The 25,747-nt window shown below is 37.3% G+C and overlaps 2 protein-coding genes across 2 annotated transcripts; both read right to left on the reverse strand.

The window, feature by feature from the left end:
- Positions 1-909: 909 nt before the first annotated feature.
- Positions 910-3,588, reverse strand: LOC121763634 (plasmodesmata-located protein 7-like). The gene is made up of 3 exons (XM_042159694.1): positions 2,756-3,588; positions 1,319-1,432; positions 910-1,155 (listed from the first exon to the last, which is right to left on the reverse strand). The coding sequence occupies exons 1-3, from the start codon at positions 3,492-3,494 to the stop codon at positions 1,148-1,150; spliced, it is 861 nt and encodes a 286-aa protein (XP_042015628.1). The 5' UTR covers positions 3,495-3,588; the 3' UTR covers positions 910-1,147.
- A 4,453-nt stretch (positions 3,589-8,041) lies between these two features.
- LOC121763841 (nudix hydrolase 18, mitochondrial-like) lies at positions 8,042-10,716 on the reverse strand. Its single transcript, XM_042159929.1, has 5 exons — positions 10,433-10,716; positions 9,127-9,241; positions 8,779-8,862; positions 8,583-8,711; positions 8,042-8,500 (listed from the first exon to the last, which is right to left on the reverse strand). The coding sequence occupies exons 1-5, from the start codon at positions 10,546-10,548 to the stop codon at positions 8,384-8,386; spliced, it is 561 nt and encodes a 186-aa protein (XP_042015863.1). The 5' UTR covers positions 10,549-10,716; the 3' UTR covers positions 8,042-8,383.
- Positions 10,717-25,747: the final 15,031 nt, after the last annotated feature.

Below are 25,747 nucleotides of genomic sequence, written 5' to 3' on the forward strand. Positions count from 1 at the left end.
AATTTTAGGAACACATTACCCACACCAACCACCTTAGAAGAGGCTTGGTTTCTCATACGTACTTTTCTACCTCCAACAGATTTGTAAGTAGAAAAAACGCTTCTCTCGGAGCACACGTGACATGTGGCACCAGTATCAACAAACCATTCATTTGGATTATTACCATGGTCCACGTCGGAGACCATTGCGATCACCTCGTGATCTTTGTTGTTTATAACAACACTTCAAATAATTTGCACAGTTTTGTTTCCAACAATAAGTACACAATTATATTGAAACAAATGTGCATTGATATATTCATCAACCCATGCATCCCAATTACTACTACCAAATCTAAATTGGTCTTACTTGTTAAATGACAAACGATAAACACAATTCTCAAGAGAATGGATCTCAAGGAATTAACCATTTCGTAGCCCATGAACATTGCGACTGTTCGTTTCTTCATTCCAGCTTTGGTTGACATGATTTCAGCAAGAGGACAATATCTCGTCTTGCGATTGTTGGAAATATTGTAGCGTTTTACACGGGCAAACTCTTGCTATTACAAAAGAACCAAAAATTAGAAGGGAAATAAAACAAAGTAAATGCAATAAAAGGAACAAGATGCAAACTATAGTCTTCTTTAAGTCGAGTCGAGGTATCCCTCTCTCCGCAAGACGAGATACGCCCCGGCTAGTGCTCACGGATTGGCGCAACGTCCCCAAAGATGAAACGACATTCCTCCTATCGAGTTGAAGCACCTCAAACTCGTAGGCTCCGACGAACTTGAATTGGAGGCGAGAACCGAGCAATGCACTGCTCCTAATGATGCGAACTAGAATGCTTGAGAGCTAGAGAGAAGAGAGAATGATTTGTTGGTGTGTCCTTCCTCTCTACAACTCTATGCCTTATATAGGCACAAAAGAGGACATGAAAGGTCTTGATAATAATTCACCATTAAGCAAACCATTATACAAAAGGTGGTTACAAGGGATGGAAAGCCAAAGGATTGGCCACATCAAAAGTTTCCTCATGTTACACGTTTCTTACAAGTTTTTCATTAATTAGACAACACACACTTTGGAGTTTGTCCTTAACTGGAAAAGTAAAATGGCCATCGAAAAGCAAATCCACATAGCAACTTTGGGATCCCTTAATTTATCACTTATTTCCCTGTGATGAAAAAGAGAATTACAGTTTAATCAGTGTTAGCACATAAATAACTAATAAGCCTATTATTAAAAGTAGCGCTTGATTAATTAGAAGATTGAGTTAAAAGAGAGAAATACAGTAGTTTAGAGTAGAGTTTAATTAAGTTATATAGAAATATCCTCACCATTTCTACTAAACAATCGGCCGAGGAAAGTGAGGAAGATGATTAGCAAAGCAACACCAGCTAGTAATCCAATGATCAGAGCAAATGTCTTCTCCGACTCACTATGTGGGGATTCTGTGGAAGACAAATATTATACTCTTTTCTGTTTTCTAAAAACAGAAACTTTTGAAATAGTACGAATTTTTAAAAAAATTTAGTAAGTAAGAGAGATAGATAAAAACGGACTAAATATTATACTTTTCCGTGTGAGAGACAAATGAGTCTCACCTAATTAGCGAGAAAAAAGTTTCCTAAAATTAAAAGATCTATTTTGAAAAAACGGACTAAAAAGAAAAGTTTTGAATTTTAAAAACTGGAGGTAGTAGTTAATATGCATTAGAAGTTTAAAAATGGCAAGTCGCAAGAAAAATCATCAAATTTGGTCAATTTTTAGTCAATCTTGTAGTAACTTTTAAAAATGGCTAATTATATTACTTCCTCTGTCCTATAAAAACAGTACACTTCTATTTTTGGCAACAATTCTTTCTCTCTACTAAGGTGAACTTCATTCTCCATTAATATACTCAAATAACTTTTTCTACTAATTATTATGCATTAAAACCCGTGTCATCTCAAATGTCTCTATTTTCATAAGACGGAAAAAATATTTTTGATATATTTTTTATTAATTTTGAGAGAAGTTATGTATAATGTGGCAAATAAAAAATACTCCCTCCGTCCTTCAAAAATTGACAAATTTGTATATGTCATGAGTTTTAATTTGCAATTGGTAAAGTAAGCAAGAGATCGAAAAAGTAAGAAAAGAAAGAGGGAAAAGGTAGTGGAAGTAATGTTAGTGAATTGTGGGGTCCATATTATCAGTGGTGTAATTGGTTAAAAACTTTGCATATTTAGACTTTGTCTAATTTTGTCTAATTTTAAAGGACGACCCAAAATGATAAAACTAATCTATTTTTTGGGGACATAAGGAGGACTTATTAAAACATAATGCATTGTCTTATGTGCATAGTATTGATTGTTTCAAAGACGAAGTTAACACAAACCAAGTAAAGAACTTAGGATAAAATGTAGACTTCTCCCTAGTTAAAATGACATACTCTCTCTGTCACGGAATAAGAGTCCTATTTAGTTATAACACGAATTTTAAGAAATGTAAAGAAAAGTGAGTTGAAATATGACTCTTCTTGTGGGACGGAACGAAACGACAAAATATGACTCTTATTATGGGATGGAGGGAGTATATCACATTTTCTCTTTCCAATAAATGCATTAATTAACAATTCTTAAATTTTTTTTGAGTTAAAATGACACATTACATTTTCACTTTCCAATAAAACACATTAATCAACAATTATTAAATTTTTATGACGCTGGAGAAATTCGTTATTTTAGCTGGGATAAAGAGATTGAAAAATAAAATAAAGGTTTCCTTCTTACCATGGTTGGATCTTGCATAATTTTGGGCCCCACTAGTGGTGTACCTCGCATAACACTTACCCAAGAACATATCCCCAAACACAGCCCCGCCGCACTCCGCCTTCAACCGCCGTATCGCCTCCTCCACGCAGTCCTGACACTGCCCCGCAGTCAGGTCTCCAACGCACTGCGCCACGCCACTCACACCCTCAGCACCCCCGACCCGATACGGCCCCCCGGACCCACCACACATCGCCGCAAGCACAGTGTCTCGGCTGCCCATCCGGTCCGCGTCATCGCCGTCAGACGGACGGCACTTCCTCATCGCGGGCGACTTGTCCTCGGTCCCGATGAAGGAGGCGTTGTCGTACTTGACGAAGCAGCCCTCGAGCTGCATGGAGCCCCCGCAGGCGAGGGGGCACGTGGAGCCGAGGCGGGTGACGGCCCGGGCGACGCAGGTGGCGCAGTCGGGCATGGAGAGGTCGGAGCGGCACTGGTAGAGGCCGTAGACGACGTCGTCTTGTTGCGGGCTCGCGCCCGTGATGGTGAAGTGGTTGTAGGAGGAGTATGTGGCGGAGTTGAAGAGGGATGTGATGAGGGAGTTTAGGTTGGATTGGTAGGGTGAGTTTGGGGTGTATTTCATCAGAGAGCACCCGCTGTAGAGGAACGAGTCTGGTGAAGAATCTGCAGTAATCAGAAGTAGGAAATGCAAAGGGAGTAGAGATGCAAACCGGCCAACTGTGCATACATATTTGGCCATGTTTAAGCTCAATACTACTACCAGTATCTCTATGTCTCTGTGTGAGTGGAGTGGACAGAGAGAGATGTGTGATCGATGAAACAATAATGTTTCGAGTTTTATCTTATTCTAACTTGAATATTGACTTTATATACTAGTGTTTATTGTCAAATAACTATTATGTAACATGCGACATTTAATCCAGTTTTTTTTTAAAAAAATTTATCATTTATTAATTATCTCACTTTATTTTTACCATATTAGTAGCGGACAGCACATTCCATCTAACTCATGTTCCTTGCATTTTGTTACAATACTAAAATACTTATATCATCATCCACTAACTTTTTCAACATATTTTTCTTTATATTTTTAAAAATCCATGTTAGGTCAAAGTGGGACGCGTATTGAGGGATGGATGAAGTACATTCCTTAAATACTTCATCCATCCGCCATTATATGTCTCATTTTAACTTTTTCATTCATCCGCCATTAAATGTCTCATTTTAACTTTTTCGTCCACCGCCAATAAATAATTTCACTTCTACTACAATATTTGATTATTTGGTAAGTGGTCCCTACATTCCATTAACTCATTCTACTTACATTTTATTACAAAACCAATATATAAAAGTAGGCCTACTATCTACTAACTTTTTCTCCCACTTTACTTTATAAAGGCAAACAATTTCTTAAAACCCGTGCTGATCAGATATAGGATATTTAATCATGGACGGAGGGAGTACACATATATAATCAAAATTAGATTATATGAAATATGCATGTCAAAATATAACCATATATATCAGATCTTTACTCCAATGTCAGATATCAGGTGAATGGAACAGTGGATCAATCAAGTAAATGATATTAGATATTGGAGTAAAGATTAATACCAAGTTACTGTCACCGGTTCCAACCATGCATTATGGCCTTTGCTCATGTTTACAGATGCCTGGAAGGTCATTTTTCTGTACTATTTTTATGTCCTTGATTGCCTCGGCCGATGTTTCTTAGGCTAATTAAGTTGTTAGCATTGATTTACTTTTTGTTGTTTGGTTGGGATGTTGTGTTTTTTTCTAATTGTAGTTTTTTTGTTTGGTTTTGACTGTTTGTCTCGAACCTTTATTCACCGTATATGCTGGCTCGAGTCTATTTCTATTAATATAAAATATATTTCGTGCATATTTCGATGCACATCAAGAATACATGCATCAGTGCACAGTGCACCACACCTGTTTTGGTGATCAACATACATACACTACAATTTTATAAATTAAGTATGTTCATCTACAAACCTAAGAAATGTCTCAAATTCATATCCCATCAATATCAATATTTCTATAAAGTTGAATTTATTGCATATGATTCTTCAAGTACCATGATTTATATGACATGGCTGATTAAGTGGTGGAGTGAGTATAGTTGTAGTTAATGCTAATAATACTACTCCCTTCATCCCATTTTAGGAGTCGGTTATCTATTTTAGTCCGTCCCACTTTCGGAGTTCATGTTAGAATCATTCATAATGGGTAATAGGTCCCCACATTTCACTAGCATCATTCCACTCACATATTATTACTATAAAACTACTCCTAATATATAAAAATGAGACTCACATTCTATTATCTTTTTTACCAACTTTCTTATATATTTCTTTAAACATGTGTCAAACTCAATTGGAACTTTTAAAATGGGACGGAGAGAGTATTATACTAATTGAATTATAGAATCCAATCTACATAATCATACGTTTAAGTTGTCTCAATTGATTTACCTCTTTTGCGTGATTAGTAAGAAAAAGGTTAATCAATCAATATAAAGTTGTAAAGCTTAGACCTTCAAAAGTCATATTTATTACCTCTCATTATTTATGGTCCACATATAGTACTAGTATATATCTACGTCACCCCATTTTCGATCTGTTGTTTCAATCAAGCATGTATTGATTCCTCATGCAAAAAAGAGTCCACTTACATAGACTACCTTTCCCATTGTAAATAAGTACTACATCCGTCCCCCAAAATTCGTCCCAGTTTGACCGGGCACGAGTTTTAAGAAATATAATGGAAAGTGAGTTGAAAAAGTTAGTGGATTGTGGGACTTACTTATATATATTAGTTTTATAATAAAATGTGAGTATGAATGAGTTGGTGGAATATGGGACCCACTACCAAAAATGGTAAAAGTGAAATGGGACAAATTTTGGGGGACGGACGAAAATGGAAAACTGGGACGAATTTTCATGGACGGAGGTAGTAACAAACTTTGTTGAGTAATGACAAACATTACCAACTGTACCATCGCACATTAACAAACTTATCACGTACGTTTTTTCAGCTGGAATTCCATTAAAACAAATCGAAAAAACAAGTTGACACCAAAATCGATTATCATCTAAAAAGAAGAAAATTATATCAATATAGACACTCTACCAAAATGTTCATTTATTATTTATTATATCTGTATTTTAAAATGTAAAAAATCTAAACTTTTAGAATTTCACAATAAAATGAAAATTTGCAAAAGAAAATAATAAAGTGAAAAATTACATTTATTTAATGTGATATAAGCTTTATATGCAAAGTAGATTTATTCAGGAAAGTTAAGGGAAATTTAAAATTTTCAGTTGTAAATTGTAATAGATGAAATAGTGGTTTGTATAGTGAGATGGAAATGACTAAAACATAATTGAATGTATGAAGACATGAAATTCCAAGAGTACTACATATATTTGAAGCAATTTAACTCATACCACCACCCTTCATTTCATAACGACTTAGAAATACATGCATGACTGAATATGAAAATACTCATTTGACACTGTGCGAACATATACAGATATACTCTGAAATATTGTGAAGCCATTATAGTAACACATGTTGATTTTCTTTTAAAAGACCCTTATATTTTATGAGCTAATGTTCAACTGATCATTCTAAGTTCTCTCATAATCCACCATAGTTGAATATTGTAAGATCATCCATAATCTTCCGCTCATGTCGGGGAGATGACTACCTCCCACGATCACTCATAACTTTATCGCACCGGGAAGGTGGCCTCCTTCCACACACATTTAATCGGCCAACTCTAGGAAGACCGCTAGTCTATTGTATACTAGTTCAAGTAGGATTTGTCACCATTAATAAGCATCTATGACAAGATATGTGCACCGTGAACCCTAAATATCCTTTGAGTAAACAATGGACATGTGTTTGAATTCTTATAGAAAACTTCATATAAATATTTCCTTTTGAAAATATTTTAGATTTTTATCTACATCTTGGCTAGAAAAGTCTAGCTAGTATGCTTTTGAATTTAATATAACAATCTTCACTTTTGAGTTCGCCTTTCTTGTGACCACCCTAGCGTTTCGAAGAAAAATGTAACAATCTATTTAGCTTCAAGGTGAATTCTACAATAGTATGATGTGTATCTATCCTTCTGGGGATATGCGTTCTATACTTTCCCTGGCTTAGACAAGCTTTAGTTATTGCGCTTTAACTGATTAAGAGATTTAATTTATAGAGCAATTATTTCATGGATTAATTACTTACGACTTTTAATTAAATTGGAATATTTGAATACTTAAGGAAAAATTAATCAAGGGACTGACTATACCAAGCCTATATTATACTAAGTCAATGGGCTATATTTAATTAAACAATCGTCATTAATTTAATTTCAAGCCCATAACTTAAAAGTACAGGCCCAAATAAAAATTTCGGCCATCAAAGAATGTTTCTTGGCCAATTCGAAAAATTAAATCATGGGCCCAAAATACTAAATTCAGTGGAAGCAAAAATAAAAGGCTTTGGTTCATGCCCAAGGCTGCCCAGGTGATGGCATAAACTGACTCATCCTATTCATGGCACAAGAAAGTTTTATCCAGAAAATGTAACTAGGTTAAGGATTTAACCTTTGTAATAGATGTATCAAGAGACCAAATATTATAAAATAAAATGAGTATTCCTTACTAGAGCATTAACATTTGCCTAGACCATGTTAGATTGCTAACTATCTTAGATTGCTAATAGCTAACAATGTCAAGTTGTCAACGGTCTATGTTATACTCTCTTCGTCCGCGAACAGGAGTCCCGATTCATTATTATTTTAAATATAAAGAGATCTCACGTTCCACTCACATATAATTTAAAACTAGTATATACAAATTCCTATTCACAGACGGAGGGTGTAGATGTCTAACATGAAGACATTTGTATGTCAACAAAATTTAATTGATATATACAAACCTCTTCGTGTTGACAAGTAAAAGTTCTGGTTGGAACAACATGGCCGTTATTCTATCATTCTCCCGGTTAATTTTCCATCATAACTTCTTTCAAAGAAATAGAAAAAACAGACAACAGTTCTTCATCACATTATTAGGATAAGACAACTTACCACAGAGAGGAACAAATCTTACATACTTTTGCTCATAATTGCATTAACAGAATGTTTTAACGAACATAAACAACAAGTTAATCATCACCATGTATACACATTAGCAGCAATTGTAAACTAAACTCCATGGAAAGAGTTAACATGGGAGACCAAACTCATGAGCCTTGTATTGGCTAAGGACGTGTTCATCGCGATTGTTCGCCCGAACATAGACATTGCTTTCATCACTGCCCTTGTCATGATACTAATGCAACCAACAAGGACAATGATGATAAATGATGATGTAGTTCAATTACATTTGCTTCGATGAAGAAAACTTCTCGAAGACTCATTGTACATACCATAGGTTAGAATCGGACTGTAAAGAAATTATGTCGTTCGACCAAATCTCGTTTCATTAAAATAGAGCAAACACGAAGCATATCATCTAGAAAAAAGGGGGTGATAGACATAGAGCTTGATTCTATACAAGATTCGAAGACAATGAAACGAGAGTTAGCTCGCTACTACAAGTTAGATTTCGTGTCTGCTTTCGCTTGCGCTGAAAGACGACTAACTAGCAACTCCAACGCCTCCTTCATCCACCAGTACTGGCAAACCTTCTTGGCTTCCCTCACACTAACCTGTTTAGTACATCCATTCCATTATGCGTCATAAAAAGTTGTTTCAGAGAATATACACGAACGAAGGTGTAGACGAGCATACCCATAATCTTTGACGAACGTCTTTCTCAGGCCAAAATTCGAGCTGCTCTTTCACGAGCAACGGAAACATGTGACCCTCATAACAAGTCTCACTGCTTTTGCTCTTGAAATTCCACTTCCCCAACTTACACTGAGCAATCCTTCAACGTTTCAATAAAACATCCAATCTATTTAATCTGATTAAGCGAAGAACTAACCTCAACATCTCCGACCACGCCTGCCTCCTCCACTGTCTCGCGCAGCGCTGCAGCCTCGATCGATTCATCTATCTCCCAACCTCCCTGAGATCACAAGCTTATCCAATTCAACATCAACTATGTGATTAATCAACTGAAGACGGTCACTTCTTCTTTGCACTCGTTTTAGGAAAATCACAATAAATAGTTAAAATAGATAAAAAGTAAAACAAGAGAGAGAATAATATAGAATAAAGTCTTATCTACGTTATTCTCTCTCTTACTTTACTCTTTCTCCAGTCTTAACTATTTATTATGATTTTTCCAAAACGAGTGCAGAAAGGTAGTACAAGAGTATGAATTAATAACCTTTGGAAACAACATCCCTTTTTCCTTTCTCTGAGAAGTGATGACGAGAACTTCGATCTCTTCCTCGTCCACCACACACGGCGGCTTCTTCCCGCAGTATCTGTATGGAATGCATCTGCATAATTACTACCAAGTCAGTTCCAATCAATGTTTTAAAAACCGGATCGGACCGGCCGGTTCAACCGCGAACCGATAGGTGGTCCGGTCCGGTTAGCACTATAAAACCAGTGACATGTTCAACCGCCATGAACCGTCGAAACCAGCCGTCGGACCGGTCTGGCCGGGAACCGGAAACCGGTTCAGATGCTTTTCAAAATTTTATTCTAAAATTTTGGTCTTAATAGAGGTCGAACTCAAGACCTCCCGGTGAACTTACCAACAATTCTACCACTACACCACAAGGACTTTTTGGTAGTAATATGAACATAAATTATTTTCATATGTTAAACACGAAATATTTATCTATATAAACTAATAATTCGTGTTTAATACGTATATATGTATATTAAGAATATGTGATTAATTATATTAAAAGTTTGCTCCTATTTGATTATATACTAGGAGTATTTACTAAATATATGTTTTTAATTTATGTTTATTCATATATCGTTGTGTATAATATTATTTTGCCGCATTACTTTTTGAAAATAATACTATGAACTTATTTATTTTTATACATAAATATTAATATTTTTTTACAATAACTTACTACTAGTATAATTTATATATTTAATTATATTTGTTGATAAAAAATTAATAAAATTCTATCATTCACTAAAATATATTCTTTTTAATTTTATATTCTTTTAATATAATTCATTTTAATTTTATATATTCTTTTAAGAAATTGTTAATTTTAATATATTTCTTATATTTTAATTATACTTTTACAATCACTAATGTTTTATAATATAAGAGTTTATAATTATACATAGAGTTTAATACTAGTTTTTAATATTGTGTATTATAATTTATTATTGTATTTAAACTTAATGTCAATAAATATTCTAATATACTAGTACAAGACTTGTTTTCTATAATAATACTATTAAATGTATAATACTATAATATTTATTGATAAAACATTTGATTAAATTTTATTATTTACTACTAAATAAATAAATATATATATAAACAGTATTCCGGTTCAACCAATGGTTCGACCAGTGAACCGGTTGAACCAGTGAACCAGTAATGACGCTGGTTCGCTTGCCGGTCCGGTTTTTAAAACATTGGTTCCAATCCAGTAGATGGGTGTATGCAATTATTGTATGTTCTTATATGCACAAAATATAGAGAGGCTGACCCGACAACTTGGCGGTGGCCGAGAAAGTTGTAGCGCTGCATATGGCGGCCGGTGCGGGAGACAAGAGCAACCATGTGCTTGAGTTCCATGCTTGGTGGCTCTTGTTCTTTTCCCATTCCTTGCAACTATTAAAGTGTAAACCAAATTTAACTAACTAAATGATAACAACATGCATTTTGGGAAAAAGTTATCCAACAAAAGGAAAAGGGGGGGAGAAATTTGTTGGGAATGAAGTTAGTTCGCAGAAGGCACAATATATTGAAGACAGGACAAGAAGACTTTGCCTTCACATTTATTGTTTTACTCGGAGACCGTTGGATGATGATATAAAGACAGTTTTAAAGACTTCCCACCCACGAAAAAAAAATTGAAAATAAATTACTCATTATAAAAAAAAAAGGAAATGAAAAGGCTCTAACCCGATTGTCACGCTCACACACGTGTCAACTTCTGTTCATTCTTGCAGCGACTCTGAAAAACATTACATTTAGTCATTTTCGATATTCACATTTACGAAGAGAAAAATCATATCATACCAAAATTTCCACCCAGATCTTTTGTTCCCATGTCTATCGTATCCTTTTTTTTGTTATATTTGACTCTTATTAGAAGATATTCTCTTTTACTATTATTTGTTTAAAATACATGCGAAAATGATATGTCTTGCTTAGGGCTAAGAAAATATACCGAAATACCGCACTTACCGTACCAAAAAAATACCGAAAATACCGAATTTTCGGTATACCGTACTTTTCGGTACGGTATCATACCGTACCGATAGTTTTAGGTACGGTAAAGGTATGCATTTTGTATATACCGCGGTATACCGCATCATACCGCAATTGCGGTATATACCGTAAATAATACGGTATACCGCAAATACGGTATATACCGCGGTATACCGCATATTGCGGTATACCGAAATCACGGTATGGTATACCGACAAAAGCGGTACGGGAACGATATCTAAATTTTGGTATACCGACTTTTGCGGTATACCGACAAAAGCGGTATGGTAAAGGTATGGTTTTTGGTCATACCGCAAGGTACGATACGGTATGCGGTATGACCATTTCGGCGCGATATACCGTATCGTTCCAACCCTAGTCTTGCTTAGTCTTGGGACGAATGGAGTATCTCTTTTTTCAACGTTTTAGATTAGATGACTTGTCCCGATTGATAAGTTTGTCATCTGCAAAAGAATAACCAATGATTGAAACTACGCACAGTCGTTTGGGCCAATCCTATCAATTTAAGGGCTAATCGAGTGTCGAATTTAAATTTAGGTATTGAGTTAGCTCATAGGTTTTGGGGTGTATTTCATTTGTATTTTAATTAATACGTTGCATATATATTTATTATTTAATATATATAAATGTTATGAGTTGTAGAAATTTTAATTTTACATTTTCAATGTTTTAATTATATTTTTTCATTTTATGATATAACTATAATAATTTTTAATTATATATCATTATTTTTTAAAAATAAATAATTTTTTTTAATTTATTAAAATCAAAATATAAATGCAAAAACTGATATAAGTAAATTTATACTACTATTGTAGATATCAAACAACAAGGTAAAAAAAATTTGTTTGGTCTTGGTTTTGAAGAAAACAATTTTATATGAGGGCATTAAAGATTATAGTGAATAAATAAATTTAATGTATAGAGTGAGGATGAGTTATAATCATATTATATTATAAAATTAATATTATCTGTTATTTTGTAGTAGAGGAGTTACTTTTAAGCATGAAATTTAAGAAGTTGTATTAAAAATGAGTTAAAGACTAAGGTAGGAAAGGAGTAATAGAGAGAAAAAATATGTTATTTTTACCAAAAATAGAGTATTTCTTTTTATTTTATTTCATTTTTTTAGTTTGTTTTCTTCCTTTAACATACATTTTTTTATTTATTTTCTTCATTTAGCATGCAAAATAAAGCAGTGCCTAGGACTAGGAGAGGATTAGAGTGTGGAGTAGGTGTCGCTGACGCGTCAATTGTGGACTACATTTGCATTTCAACGAGAACTTATCATCTTGTGGTAACATAGCATCATCAATCACTATCAAAATTAAATCATCAAAATTTGACGATATTCGCTCTCTACTTTTCATGGAAATAAATTTACAGGCATGTAATAAAGCACACACCGCCCAACCTATTAATAATAAGAAACCCTCTTTTATAACCAAACAAGCGACACAAAGTTTGTGAAGTATAATTAAAGTGTAAACAAATTTGAAAAATTAGACCTTATTCACAATAAAAGGATACACGAAAATCGGGTTAGAAATACTAGGTTGTGACTGTATTTCGTTTTCACTTCTACATGAAGCCAAACTTATTAGATGGAACAAGGTACTAGTAAAATATAATACTCTGATCTTATGTAGTAGAGGTATTTTCATTTCAATATCAAATTTAAAAAAATTGTTCAAGTGATTTAAATAAAAAATGGATAAAGCAGAAATGAAAGAAGGGTGAAGAGAGAATAAAGTAAGATAGAAGAAATATATTGCTTTTTACTAAAAGAAAATGACTCGGCTACAGTGGGACAACAAAAAAATAATACTCCCTCCGTCCCATGCTACTCGCACTTTTCATTTTAGGCCGTAAATTTGGGATTGATTTTTTTGTGTAATTAAAAAAGAATTTTAGGTGTAATGAGACATCACTTAATAAAAGAGCTCTTAACTTAAACTAACATATTAATTAAATGCATTAATTCTAACTTAAATTATAAATAGTGTAAGGACTTTGTGACGAGCCGAAAAGCAAACGTGCGAGTAGCACGGGACGGAGGGAGTACAACTCAGCTGTATAGGAATGGAAGGAAGTATGAGTTACTTTAAAATATGATTTATCTAAGATTAATTAGTCTAATATGAGAATGTGAGATGGATAATCATGAAATGTAATCTTAGTTCTATGAAGATTGATCAAGATATATTGCCATTGCCCAAATTTTTAAAAGAAAAATCAAGCAAATGTAATTTTAGTACTATAAAGATATAAAGATTGATCAAGATATATTGCCACGGACTGAATTTTTAATAGAAAAATCAAGCAATTGATAAAAATAGACACAACTCTCTAGTTAATTGTGCATAAAAGTGATAATCTAACGACCTCTTAGTATATACAAATAAATCGTGCTTAGTGATTGCATTTTTTTGTCTTTTACTCATGAACGCAACTTCCTTTTTGGCATTATTTTCTCTTTTTAAAAATATAATACTACTACTACTGAATTTTTATATAGAGATATGTGGATACGTCATTTTTCTTGAATAGGGAAAAGATTTGAAAAGAAATGACAGCATGTGTGGACATATATTGAGTTAAAGGTACAGGTTTATTTACATTAATTTCAATTTATGCAATATAGTATTTAATATATTTTGATCGTGTTATCTTATGTCATATTTTTTTGTTCCGTTATTTGCCTCATTAATTCAGCCACAATTTCATTCACTTTTCAGTTTTCACCATATTTTTAATATGTTGGGATTCGCACACACAAGGCTTTCACACACTCAAGAAGATCACACACACACTCACTGTTGTATGAGATCACACAATGCAGAAACACACACACTCACACTTTGAGTATTGAAGATGATAATCTTGGAGAGAAACTGGAAAACTCTTTATTGATTAAACTCTTACTCAACTACATACACGGTTTATGAGCTATTTAAAGCTCTACAATCAAGTAGCAACTGCTACTAACTAACTACAAGAAGAATCAAGAAAGCAAGAAGAATAACCGCTACACCTCGGCTAACTAACTGCTTCTTCCTTCTCGGCTCAAGACCGAACTCCCTTTTCGGCTCAAGACCGAACTCACTTCTCGGCTCAAGACCGAACTCACTTCTCGGCTCAAGAACCGAACTCCCTTCTCGGCTAGTTCCAGCTCAAAGCCGAGCTTACCGAACTCTGCCTTCTTCTTCCAACTGAAATGAGCACTCCATTATTACAATTCTCCACCTGAGGGCTCATCTCAGTTCTTGCACAAACATTGATCAACTTCTTGCAATGATCAAACTTGTCTCTACCTAGAGACTTTGTTAGCATGTCAGCCGGATTGTGCAAGGTGTTAATCTTAATCACCTTCACTCTCCCCTTCTCAATCTCGTCTCTAATGAAATGCAACTTTATGTCTATGTGCTTGCTCCTTTCATGAAAACCCGGATGTTTAGCCAAGCACATAGCTGAGCTGCTGTCACAATGAATCACCATTGTCTTTTGGTCAAAACCAAAGTCAGAAATCACTCCCTGAATCCAAAAACTCTCCTGTACAGTTGCAGTGAGAGCTATATACTCTGATTCTGTTGTTGAGAGAGCAACAACACTTTGCAAACCTGATTTCCAGCTGATTACAGTTCCAAACATGGTGAAAAGATAACCTGTTTGGGACTTTCTGTTGTCCAGGTTTGCAGCATAGTCTGCATCACAATAGCCCTGCACAACCTCCTCAGATTCACCTTCCCAGCCATTGAAGACAATTCCCCAGCCACTGGTTGACTTCATGTACCTCAATATCCACTTAAGAGCATTCCAATGCTCCTTCCCCGGGTCAGCCATGTATCTGCTAGTCACTGAGATAGCATGTGCCAGATCTGGTCTGGTACAGATCATAGTATACATAACACTTCCAACCACACTAGCATAAGGAATAGACTCCATCTCCTCAGCCTCTTGCTTAGATTTAGGGGCCTGCTCCTTTGAAAGCTTAAAACTCTGGGACAGAGGAGTTGATGCAGCTTTTGCATTTTCCATTTTGAATCTCTGCAAAACTTTCTCAATATAGTCAGTTTGCAGCATCCACAGCTTCTTGCAGCCTCTATCTCTCTGAATATGTATGCCTAGGATCTTCCTTGACTCTCCTAGATCCTTCATTTCAAAGCTTGACTTCAGATCTTGTTTAACTTTCTGAATTTCTGTCATAGAAGGCCCTGCAAGTAGCATATCATCCACATAGAGTAATAGGTAGGCAATGGGAGTCCTGCCTGCCTTCTTGATGTAAATACAATCATCATATTCTGACTTGGAGAAGCCAATCTTCTTCATCTGTGCATCAAACTTCTTATTCCACTGTCTAGGACTTTGCTTAAGTCCATAAAGACTTTTCTGTAACAGGCACACCTTGCCTTCTTCTCCAATCTTCACATAGCCCTCTGGCTGTTCCATGAAGATAGTTTCCTCTAGATCTCCATTGAGGAAGGCTGTCTTCACATCAAGCTGTTGTAGCTCCCAGTCAAGCTGATTCACCACAGCCAATAGGATCCTAATTGAAGTGTGCTTCACAACAGGTGCAAACACTTCATTGAAATCGATTCCCTCCTGCTGTGTAAAGCCTCTAGCCACCAGCCTTGCCTTGAACCTGACTCTATCCTTATCAGTGGTCTCAATCTTTCTTTTAAACAACCACTTACAGCTTACCAGCCTCCTTTCCTTACCATCTGTACTCAGCTTGGATTTGTCCACCAAAATCCATGTTTTGTTCTTGAGTAAAGACTCTATTTCCTCATTCATGGCTTCAATCCATCTTTCTCTATCTTTACTCTGCATAGCTTCTTTATATGTGAGTGGATCTGCACCATCAATACTTTCAGCTGCACACAGAGCATAATACACAACATCAGAGAACTTTGTTGGTGGCCTTGTTTCTCTTCTAACTCTGTCCCTTGCAAGCTGATAGTCTCTGATAGAGTCTGATATAGACTCACCAGCCTGGTTGCCCTGAGTTGGAGCCTCTTCTTTATCTGAATCAGACTCACTCCCTGAGTCAGTGACTCCACCTGCTCCTAGGCCAACCCCCACAGGCTCCACCTTGAAGAAATCACCCTCATCTTCACTGGAGTCCAGCTTATCTTTCAGGTATGGCATCTGATCCTCCAAGAACACCACATCCCTACTCACCAAGACCTTCTGCTTACCGGGCTCAATACACCAGAGCCTATACCCCTTAACACCCCTCTGATACCCCAACATAATACATTTCAGAGCCCTAGCTTCAAGTTTGCTTTGCCTAGCATGAGCATAGGCCACACACCCAAACACCTTGTACTTTGAGTAGTCACTATGAGCTCCATACCACATGTAATCAGGAGTTTCAGATTTCAGGGCAGTAGATGGGCATTTATTGATGAGATAGGCTGCTGTATACACAGCCTCACCCCAGAACCTGCTGCTCAAACCAGAACCAAGAAGTAGGCACCTCACCCTCTCTAGGATTGTCCTATTCATCCTCTCCACAACACCATTTTGCTGAGGATTACCAGGAACAGTACGGTGCCTCTTCATACCCTTCTCTTTACAAAACAGATCAAACTCAGCAGACAAGAACTCTAGGCCATTGTCTGTTCTTAAGCATTTAACACTTCTACCCTTCTCTAGCTCAACCTCCTTACACCATATCTTGAACTTTGTGAGTGTTTCAGATTTTTCTTTAAGAATATATACCCACAACTTCCTTGTATAGTCATCAATGATAGCTAGATAATACTTTCCTCCACCAATTGAACACACCGGTGAAGGCCCCAAAGATCACTATGTATGTAGTCTAAAGGGGCTGTAGAAGAGTGAATACCTGTAGGATAGGGTGCCTTCTTTGCTTTTCCAAGTATACACTGCTCACAGGGGTCCATCTTGTTGAAATCTCCAGAGATCAGGCCCTTCTTGATGAGTTCTTTCAAGCTTCCTTCTGCTGGATGGCCCAGCCTCTTGTGCCATAGCATTAGGGAATCATCTGACACAGCATTGCTTTCTCCATCAACAGCCTTAGCCTTCAGATAATAGAGAATATGCTCTCTGTCAGCCTCCATCATCACTGCATCTCCAGATTTAACAAACAATTTTCCTTGACTCATCAATATGGTGAACCCCCTCTGCTCCAGCATTCCCAATGAGATGAGGTTCCTCTTCACTTCTGGAATATACCTCACCCCAGTCAGGATCTTCACAGAGCCATCTTGTAGGCTTAGCTTTACCTTCCCTATTCCTCTGATCTGACAAATGTGATTATTTCCAAGAACAACCGTACCCGATGCTTCTTGAAGATCATGAAACCAGCTTCTATTGGGGCACATATGGAAGCTGCACCCCGAGTCCATTATCCACCTGTGACTGACCCCACTGTCACTAATATTCATGAGTTGAGCCGGGGGATCAGCACTCTCCACACAATCAGATTGGTTGTGTCCCTCAGAGGCTATCTTTCTCTTCCATGCATGACAATCTTTCTTCAAATGTCCAGGTTTCTTGCACCAATAGCAAGCTCTGGTTTCCTTCTGAGCATCAGAACTTGAGGGTTTAGGGCCCTCAAACTTCTTATTGAAGTTCTGCTTCTTGAACTTCTTCACATTCAAGGCCTCTGCAGCTTGAACATTGGAGCTTGCAGAGCCTCTGTTGGCTGTCTTCTGGAGTTCTTTGGCCATCAAGGCTGAATAGACTTCTGCATAGGTGATAGGTTTATCTCTTCCATAGATAATTGCATCACTTAACTGGTCATACGAGCTAGGCAAGGCATTCAATGTGAGAATGGCCTTATCCTCATCTGAAATCTTGACATCAACAGATCCCAGGTCATCAATGATCTTGTTGAACTCCTCTAGCTGCTCAATGATGGACCTATCTCCAGAAAAACTATAGGCATACAGCCTCTTCTTGAGATACAGCCGGTTAGCCAAGGATTTGGCCAAGTAAACTTCATCCAACTTGTCCAAGATCTCCACCGCAGTCTTGGCTTCTTGAACATCTCTCAAGACCTTATCTCCAAGGCACAGAATCACTGCAGAATGTGCCTTGAGCTGCATCTCCTCCATCTTTGCCTGAGCTTTATCATCAAGCACTGGAGCCTTTCCTTTCTCCTCTGGTTTTGCAAGAACTGCGGCCAAGCCTTGTTGAATCAAAACCGCCTTCATCTTCATCTTCCACAGGCTATAATCATTCTTGCCTGTGAACTTTTCTGCATCAAGCCTTGCTGCCATCTCTGAAACCGTTTGATCCTCTGCAAATCAGCTTCAATATCCCTTCCCGCAGACGGCGCCACTTGTTGGGATTCGCACACACAAGGCTTTCACACACTCAAGAAGATCACACACACACTCACTGTTGTATGAGATCACACAATGCAGAAACACACACACTCACACTTTGAGTATTGAAGATGATAATCTTGGAGAGAAACTGGAAAACTCTTTATTGATTAAACTCTTACTCAACTACATACACGGTTTATGAGCTATTTAAAGCTCTACAATCAAGTAGCAACTGCTACTAACTAACTACAAGAAGAATCAAGAAAGCAAGAAGAATAACCGCTACACCTCGGCTAACTAACTGCTTCTTCCTTCTCGGCTCAAGACCGAACTCCCTTTTCGGCTCAAGACCGAACTCACTTCTCGGCTCAAGACCGAACTCACTTCTCGGCTCAAGAACCGAACTCCCTTCTCGGCTAGTTCCAGCTCAAAGCCGAGCTTACCGAACTCTGCCTTCTTCTTCCAACTGAAATGAGCACTCCATTATTACAATTCTCCACCTGAGGGCTCATCTCAGTTCTTGCACAAACATTGATCAACTTCTTGCAATGATCAAACTTGTCTCTACCTAGAGACTTTGTTAGCATGTCAGCCGGATTGTGCAAGGTGTTAATCTTAATCACCTTCACTCTCCCCTTCTCAATCTCGTCTCTAATGAAATGCAACTTTATGTCTATGTGCTTGCTCCTTTCATGAAAACCCGGATGTTTAGCCAAGCACATAGCTGAGCTGCTGTCACAATGAATCACCATTGTCTTTTGGTCAAAACCAAAGTCAGAAATCACTCCCTGAATCCAAAAACTCTCCTGTACAGTTGCAGTGAGAGCTATATACTCTGATTCTGTTGTTGAGAGAGCAACAACACTTTGCAAACCTGATTTCCAGCTGATTACAGTTCCAAACATGGTGAAAAGATAACCTGTTTGGGACTTTCTGTTGTCCAGGTTTGCAGCATAGTCTGCATCACAATAGCCCTGCACAACCTCCTCAGATTCACCTTCCCAGCCATTGAAGACAATTCCCCAGCCACTGGTTGACTTCATGTACCTCAATATCCACTTAAGAGCATTCCAATGCTCCTTCCCCGGGTCAGCCATGTATCTGCTAGTCACTGAGATAGCATGTGCCAGATCTGGTCTGGTACAGATCATAGTATACATAACACTTCCAACCACACTAGCATAAGGAATAGACTCCATCTCCTCAGCCTCTTGCTTAGATTTAGGGGCCTGCTCCTTTGAAAGCTTAAAACTCTGGGACAGAGGAGTTGATGCAGCTTTTGCATTTTCCATTTTGAATCTCTGCAAAACTTTCTCAATATAGTCAGTTTGCAGCATCCACAGCTTCTTGCAGCCTCTATCTCTCTGAATATGTATGCCTAGGATCTTCCTTGACTCTCCTAGATCCTTCATTTCAAAGCTTGACTTCAGATCTTGTTTAACTTTCTGAATTTCTGTCATAGAAGGCCCTGCAAGTAGCATATCATCCACATAGAGTAATAGGTAGGCAATGGGAGTCCTGCCTGCCTTCTTGATGTAAATACAATCATCATATTCTGACTTGGAGAAGCCAATCTTCTTCATCTGTGCATCAAACTTCTTATTCCACTGTCTAGGACTTTGCTTAAGTCCATAAAGACTTTTCTGTAACAGGCACACCTTGCCTTCTTCTCCAATCTTCACATAGCCCTCTGGCTGTTCCATGAAGATAGTTTCCTCTAGATCTCCATTGAGGAAGGCTGTCTTCACATCAAGCTGTTGTAGCTCCCAGTCAAGCTGATTCACCACAGCCAATAGGATCCTAATTGAAGTGTGCTTCACAACAGGTGCAAACACTTCATTGAAATCGATTCCCTCCTGCTGTGTAAAGCCTCTAGCCACCAGCCTTGCCTTGAACCTGACTCTATCCTTATCAGTGGTCTCAATCTTTCTTTTAAACAACCACTTACAGCTTACCAGCCTCCTTTCCTTACCATCTGTACTCAGCTTGGATTTGTCCACCAAAATCCATGTTTTGTTCTTGAGTAAAGACTCTATTTCCTCATTCATGGCTTCAATCCATCTTTCTCTATCTTTACTCTGCATAGCTTCTTTATATGTGAGTGGATCTGCACCATCAATACTTTCAGCTGCACACAGAGCATAATACACAACATCAGAGAACTTTGTTGGTGGCCTTGTTTCTCTTCTAACTCTGTCCCTTGCAAGCTGATAGTCTCTGATAGAGTCTGATATAGACTCACCAGCCTGGTTGCCCTGAGTTGGAGCCTCTTCTTTATCTGAATCAGACTCACTCCCTGAGTCAGTGACTCCACCTGCTCCTAGGCCAACCCCCACAGGCTCCACCTTGAAGAAATCACCCTCATCTTCACTGGAGTCCAGCTTATCTTTCAGGTATGGCATCTGATCCTCCAAGAACACCACATCCCTACTCACCAAGACCTTCTGCTTACCGGGCTCAATACACCAGAGCCTATACCCCTTAACACCCCTCTGATACCCCAACATAATACATTTCAGAGCCCTAGCTTCAAGTTTGCTTTGCCTAGCATGAGCATAGGCCACACACCCAAACACCTTGTACTTTGAGTAGTCACTATGAGCTCCATACCACATGTAATCAGGAGTTTCAGATTTCAGGGCAGTAGATGGGCATTTATTGATGAGATAGGCTGCTGTATACACAGCCTCACCCCAGAACCTGCTGCTCAAACCAGAACCAAGAAGTAGGCACCTCACCCTCTCTAGGATTGTCCTATTCATCCTCTCCACAACACCATTTTGCTGAGGATTACCAGGAACAGTACGGTGCCTCTTCATACCCTTCTCTTTACAAAACAGATCAAACTCAGCAGACAAGAACTCTAGGCCATTGTCTGTTCTTAAGCATTTAACACTTCTACCCTTCTCTAGCTCAACCTCCTTACACCATATCTTGAACTTTGTGAGTGTTTCAGATTTTTCTTTAAGAATATATACCCACAACTTCCTTGTATAGTCATCAATGATAGCTAGATAATACTTTCCTCCACCAATTGAACACACCGGTGAAGGCCCCAAAGATCACTATGTATGTAGTCTAAAGGGGCTGTAGAAGAGTGAATACCTGTAGGATAGGGTGCCTTCTTTGCTTTTCCAAGTATACACTGCTCACAGGGGTCCATCTTGTTGAAATCTCCAGAGATCAGGCCCTTCTTGATGAGTTCTTTCAAGCTTCCTTCTGCTGGATGGCCCAGCCTCTTGTGCCATAGCATTAGGGAATCATCTGACACAGCATTGCTTTCTCCATCAACAGCCTTAGCCTTCAGATAATAGAGAATATGCTCTCTGTCAGCCTCCATCATCACTGCATCTCCAGATTTAACAAACAATTTTCCTTGACTCATCAATATGGTGAACCCCCTCTGCTCCAGCATTCCCAATGAGATGAGGTTCCTCTTCACTTCTGGAATATACCTCACCCCAGTCAGGATCTTCACAGAGCCATCTTGTAGGCTTAGCTTTACCTTCCCTATTCCTCTGATCTGACAAATGTGATTATTTCCAAGAACAACCGTACCCGATGCTTCTTGAAGATCATGAAACCAGCTTCTATTGGGGCACATATGGAAGCTGCACCCCGAGTCCATTATCCACCTGTGACTGACCCCACTGTCACTAATATTCATGAGTTGAGCCGGGGGATCAGCACTCTCCACACAATCAGATTGGTTGTGTCCCTCAGAGGCTATCTTTCTCTTCCATGCATGACAATCTTTCTTCAAATGTCCAGGTTTCTTGCACCAATAGCAAGCTCTGGTTTCCTTCTGAGCATCAGAACTTGAGGGTTTAGGGCCCTCAAACTTCTTATTGAAGTTCTGCTTCTTGAACTTCTTCACATTCAAGGCCTCTGCAGCTTGAACATTGGAGCTTGCAGAGCCTCTGTTGGCTGTCTTCTGGAGTTCTTTGGCCATCAAGGCTGAATAGACTTCTGCATAGGTGATAGGTTTATCTCTTCCATAGATAATTGCATCACTTAACTGGTCATACGAGCTAGGCAAGGCATTCAATGTGAGAATGGCCTTATCCTCATCTGAAATCTTGACATCAACAGATCCCAGGTCATCAATGATCTTGTTGAACTCCTCTAGCTGCTCAATGATGGACCTATCTCCAGAAAAACTATAGGCATACAGCCTCTTCTTGAGATACAGCCGGTTAGCCAAGGATTTGGCCAAGTAAACTTCATCCAACTTGTCCAAGATCTCCACCGCAGTCTTGGCTTCTTGAACATCTCTCAAGACCTTATCTCCAAGGCACAGAATCACTGCAGAATGTGCCTTGAGCTGCATCTCCTCCATCTTTGCCTGAGCTTTATCATCAAGCACTGGAGCCTTTCCTTTCTCCTCTGGTTTTGCAAGAACTGCGGCCAAGCCTTGTTGAATCAAAACCGCCTTCATCTTCATCTTCCACAGGCTATAATCATTCTTGCCTGTGAACTTTTCTGCATCAAGCCTTGCTGCCATCTCTGAAACCGTTTGATCCTCTGCAAATCAGCTTCAATATCCCTTCCCGCAGACGGCGCCACTTGTTGGGATTCGCACACACAAGGCTTTCACACACTCAAGAAGATCACACACACACTCACTGTTGTATGAGATCACACAATGCAGAAACACACACACTCACACTTTGAGTATTGAAGATGATAATCTTGGAGAGAAACTGGAAAACTCTTTATTGATTAAACTCTTACTCAACTACATACACGGTTTATGAGCTATTTAAAGCTCTACAATCAAGTAGCAACTGCTACTAACTAACTACAAGAAGAATCAAGAAAGCAAGAAGAATAACCGCTACACCTCGGCTAACTAACTGCTTCTTCCTTCTCGGCTCAAGACCGAACTCCCTTTTCGGCTCAAGACCGAACTCACTTCTCGGCTCAAGACCGAACTCCCTTCTCGGCTCAAGAACCGAACTCCCTTCTCGGCTAGTTCCAGCTCAAAGCCGAGCTTCCTTCTTCTTTTTCTTCTCGGCTAGTTCCAGCTCAAAGCCGAGCTTACCGAACTCTGCCTTCTTCTTCCAACTGAAATGAGCACTCCATTATTACATAATAAATGACCAGTGACCACCTAATTAATGATGGGCCTATTTTTCAACCACTTCGACATTACTGATTTTACAATTTCTTACTCGTTCTGTCTCATATTACCTGTGCCGCTCTTTTCGACACGGAATTTAAGAGAGTTGAATTTTGGTGATTTAAATAAAGTAAATGAGAGAATAAAATAAGAAGAAGAGAAAGTAAAGTAAAGTAAAGTAAAGTAAAAGAAAGAATAAAGTAGGCGAAATTAGATTTTTGTTTTTAGCAAAAAAAAAGACTCAAATAACTTGAGACAATCCAAAATGGAATATGATTCAAATAACTTGGGACGGAGGGAGTATTAAATATATATCGATGGCTTATTATATGATCGAAGATTTTATACTTCATCCGTCCCACAAGAATATGCATTATTTCTTTTTTAGTCCGTCCCACAAGAATATGCATTTTCTAATTTTAGAAATTTTTTTCTCTCTAATGAGGAGAGACTCATTCTTCACTGACAATACTTTATTTACTTTTTTCTCTACCTCTCTCTCTTAGTAAAATTTTACATTAAAACTTATGCCGAACCCAAAATACATATTCTTTGAGGATGGAGGGAGTATATCCTCTTCATTTATTTAAGAGTAAAGGTCAAAATTGGTCCTGGACATATAGCCATTTTACGATTTTGGTCCTAAACATTATCTTTTGGATTTTTTGGTCCTGCACATATGGACATTTGATCATTTTGGTCCTCCGTCAATATTTCCGTTAAAAACTAACGGTCAACATTATCTTTTGGATTTTTTGGTCCTGCACATATGGACATTTGATCATTTTGGTCCTGCACATATGGAATTTTGATCATTTTGGTCCTCCGTCAACATTTTCGTTAAAAACTAACGGTCAATGGCCGATTTTTGACTAAAACAATGGGTTGGGTCGGGTCGTGTTTGGGTCGGGTTTGGGTTATACGTTAAGAAAAAAATAATATTTTCTTAAAATCTAAGCATAATATTTTCGTTAAAATCTAAGCATAATATTCTTAAAAAATTAATTAATATTTTTTAATTAATAAAATTAAAGTATAGTATTTTTTAATTAATTTTTTCATGAATTTGAAGAAAATATTATGCTTAGATTTTATTAGAAATAATTTTTTAATTATTTAATTTTATTATATAGATTTAATATTAATATACTTTAATTTTATTATTTTGATTAAAAAATGATTATTTTAATTTGGTAATTTTTTATTTTATTGTGTAATATCATGTTTAAATCGTATAATAACATCATGTTTTAGTCGTTATAATATTTTTAATCAACAAAAATAACTAAAAATTAAAGTTTTATAATTTTTAATTAATAAAAGATAATTATTTTTTTCTTAACGTGTAACCCAAACCCGACCCAAACACGACCCGACCCAACCCATTGTTTTAGTCAAAAATCGGCCGTTGACCGTTAGTTTTTAACGAAAATGTTGACGGAGGACCAAAATGATCAAAATTCCGTATGTGCAGGACCAAAATGATCAAATATCCATATGTGCAGGACCAAAAAATCCAAAAGATAATGTTGACCGTTAGTTTTTAACGAAAATGTTGACGGGGGACCAAAATGATCAAATTTCCATATGTGCAGGACCAAAATGATCAAATGTCCATATGTGCAGGACCAAAAAATCCAAAAGATAATGTTTAGGACCAAAATCGTAAAATGGCTATATGTTCAGGACCAATTTTGGCCTTTACTCTTTATTTAAATATCAAAACATACAAAAAGGTTTAACAAACTAATGCTTTTTTAGTATGAGGGACACCATCCAACATGCATGATATATTGGAATAGTTAACTAAAATATTATTGGCAATTTTGTCATCAAATTCGAAATAAATTATAGTTAATGAAATACCAGGCATATTCCTTTACAAATCTCCTTTTCTATATGGTGGAGATTGGGTTGTGATTTATATATAGGGACGAGAAAAAATATCGAAATGCGAAATGCCGATCTTATCGTATCGAAAAAATACCGAAAATACTGAATTTTTGGTATACCGTGATTTTCGGTACGGTATGATACCTTAAGGTAAAGGTATGAATTTTTATATACCGGCGGTATACCGCGACATACCGAAATTCGGTATATACCGTAATTTAAGGTATATATTGTAAAATATGAATATAAT

This window comes from Salvia splendens, chromosome 14 (assembly GCF_004379255.2).
Source record: "Salvia splendens isolate huo1 chromosome 14, SspV2, whole genome shotgun sequence".
Taxonomy (NCBI): Eukaryota; Viridiplantae; Streptophyta; class Magnoliopsida; order Lamiales; family Lamiaceae; genus Salvia; species Salvia splendens.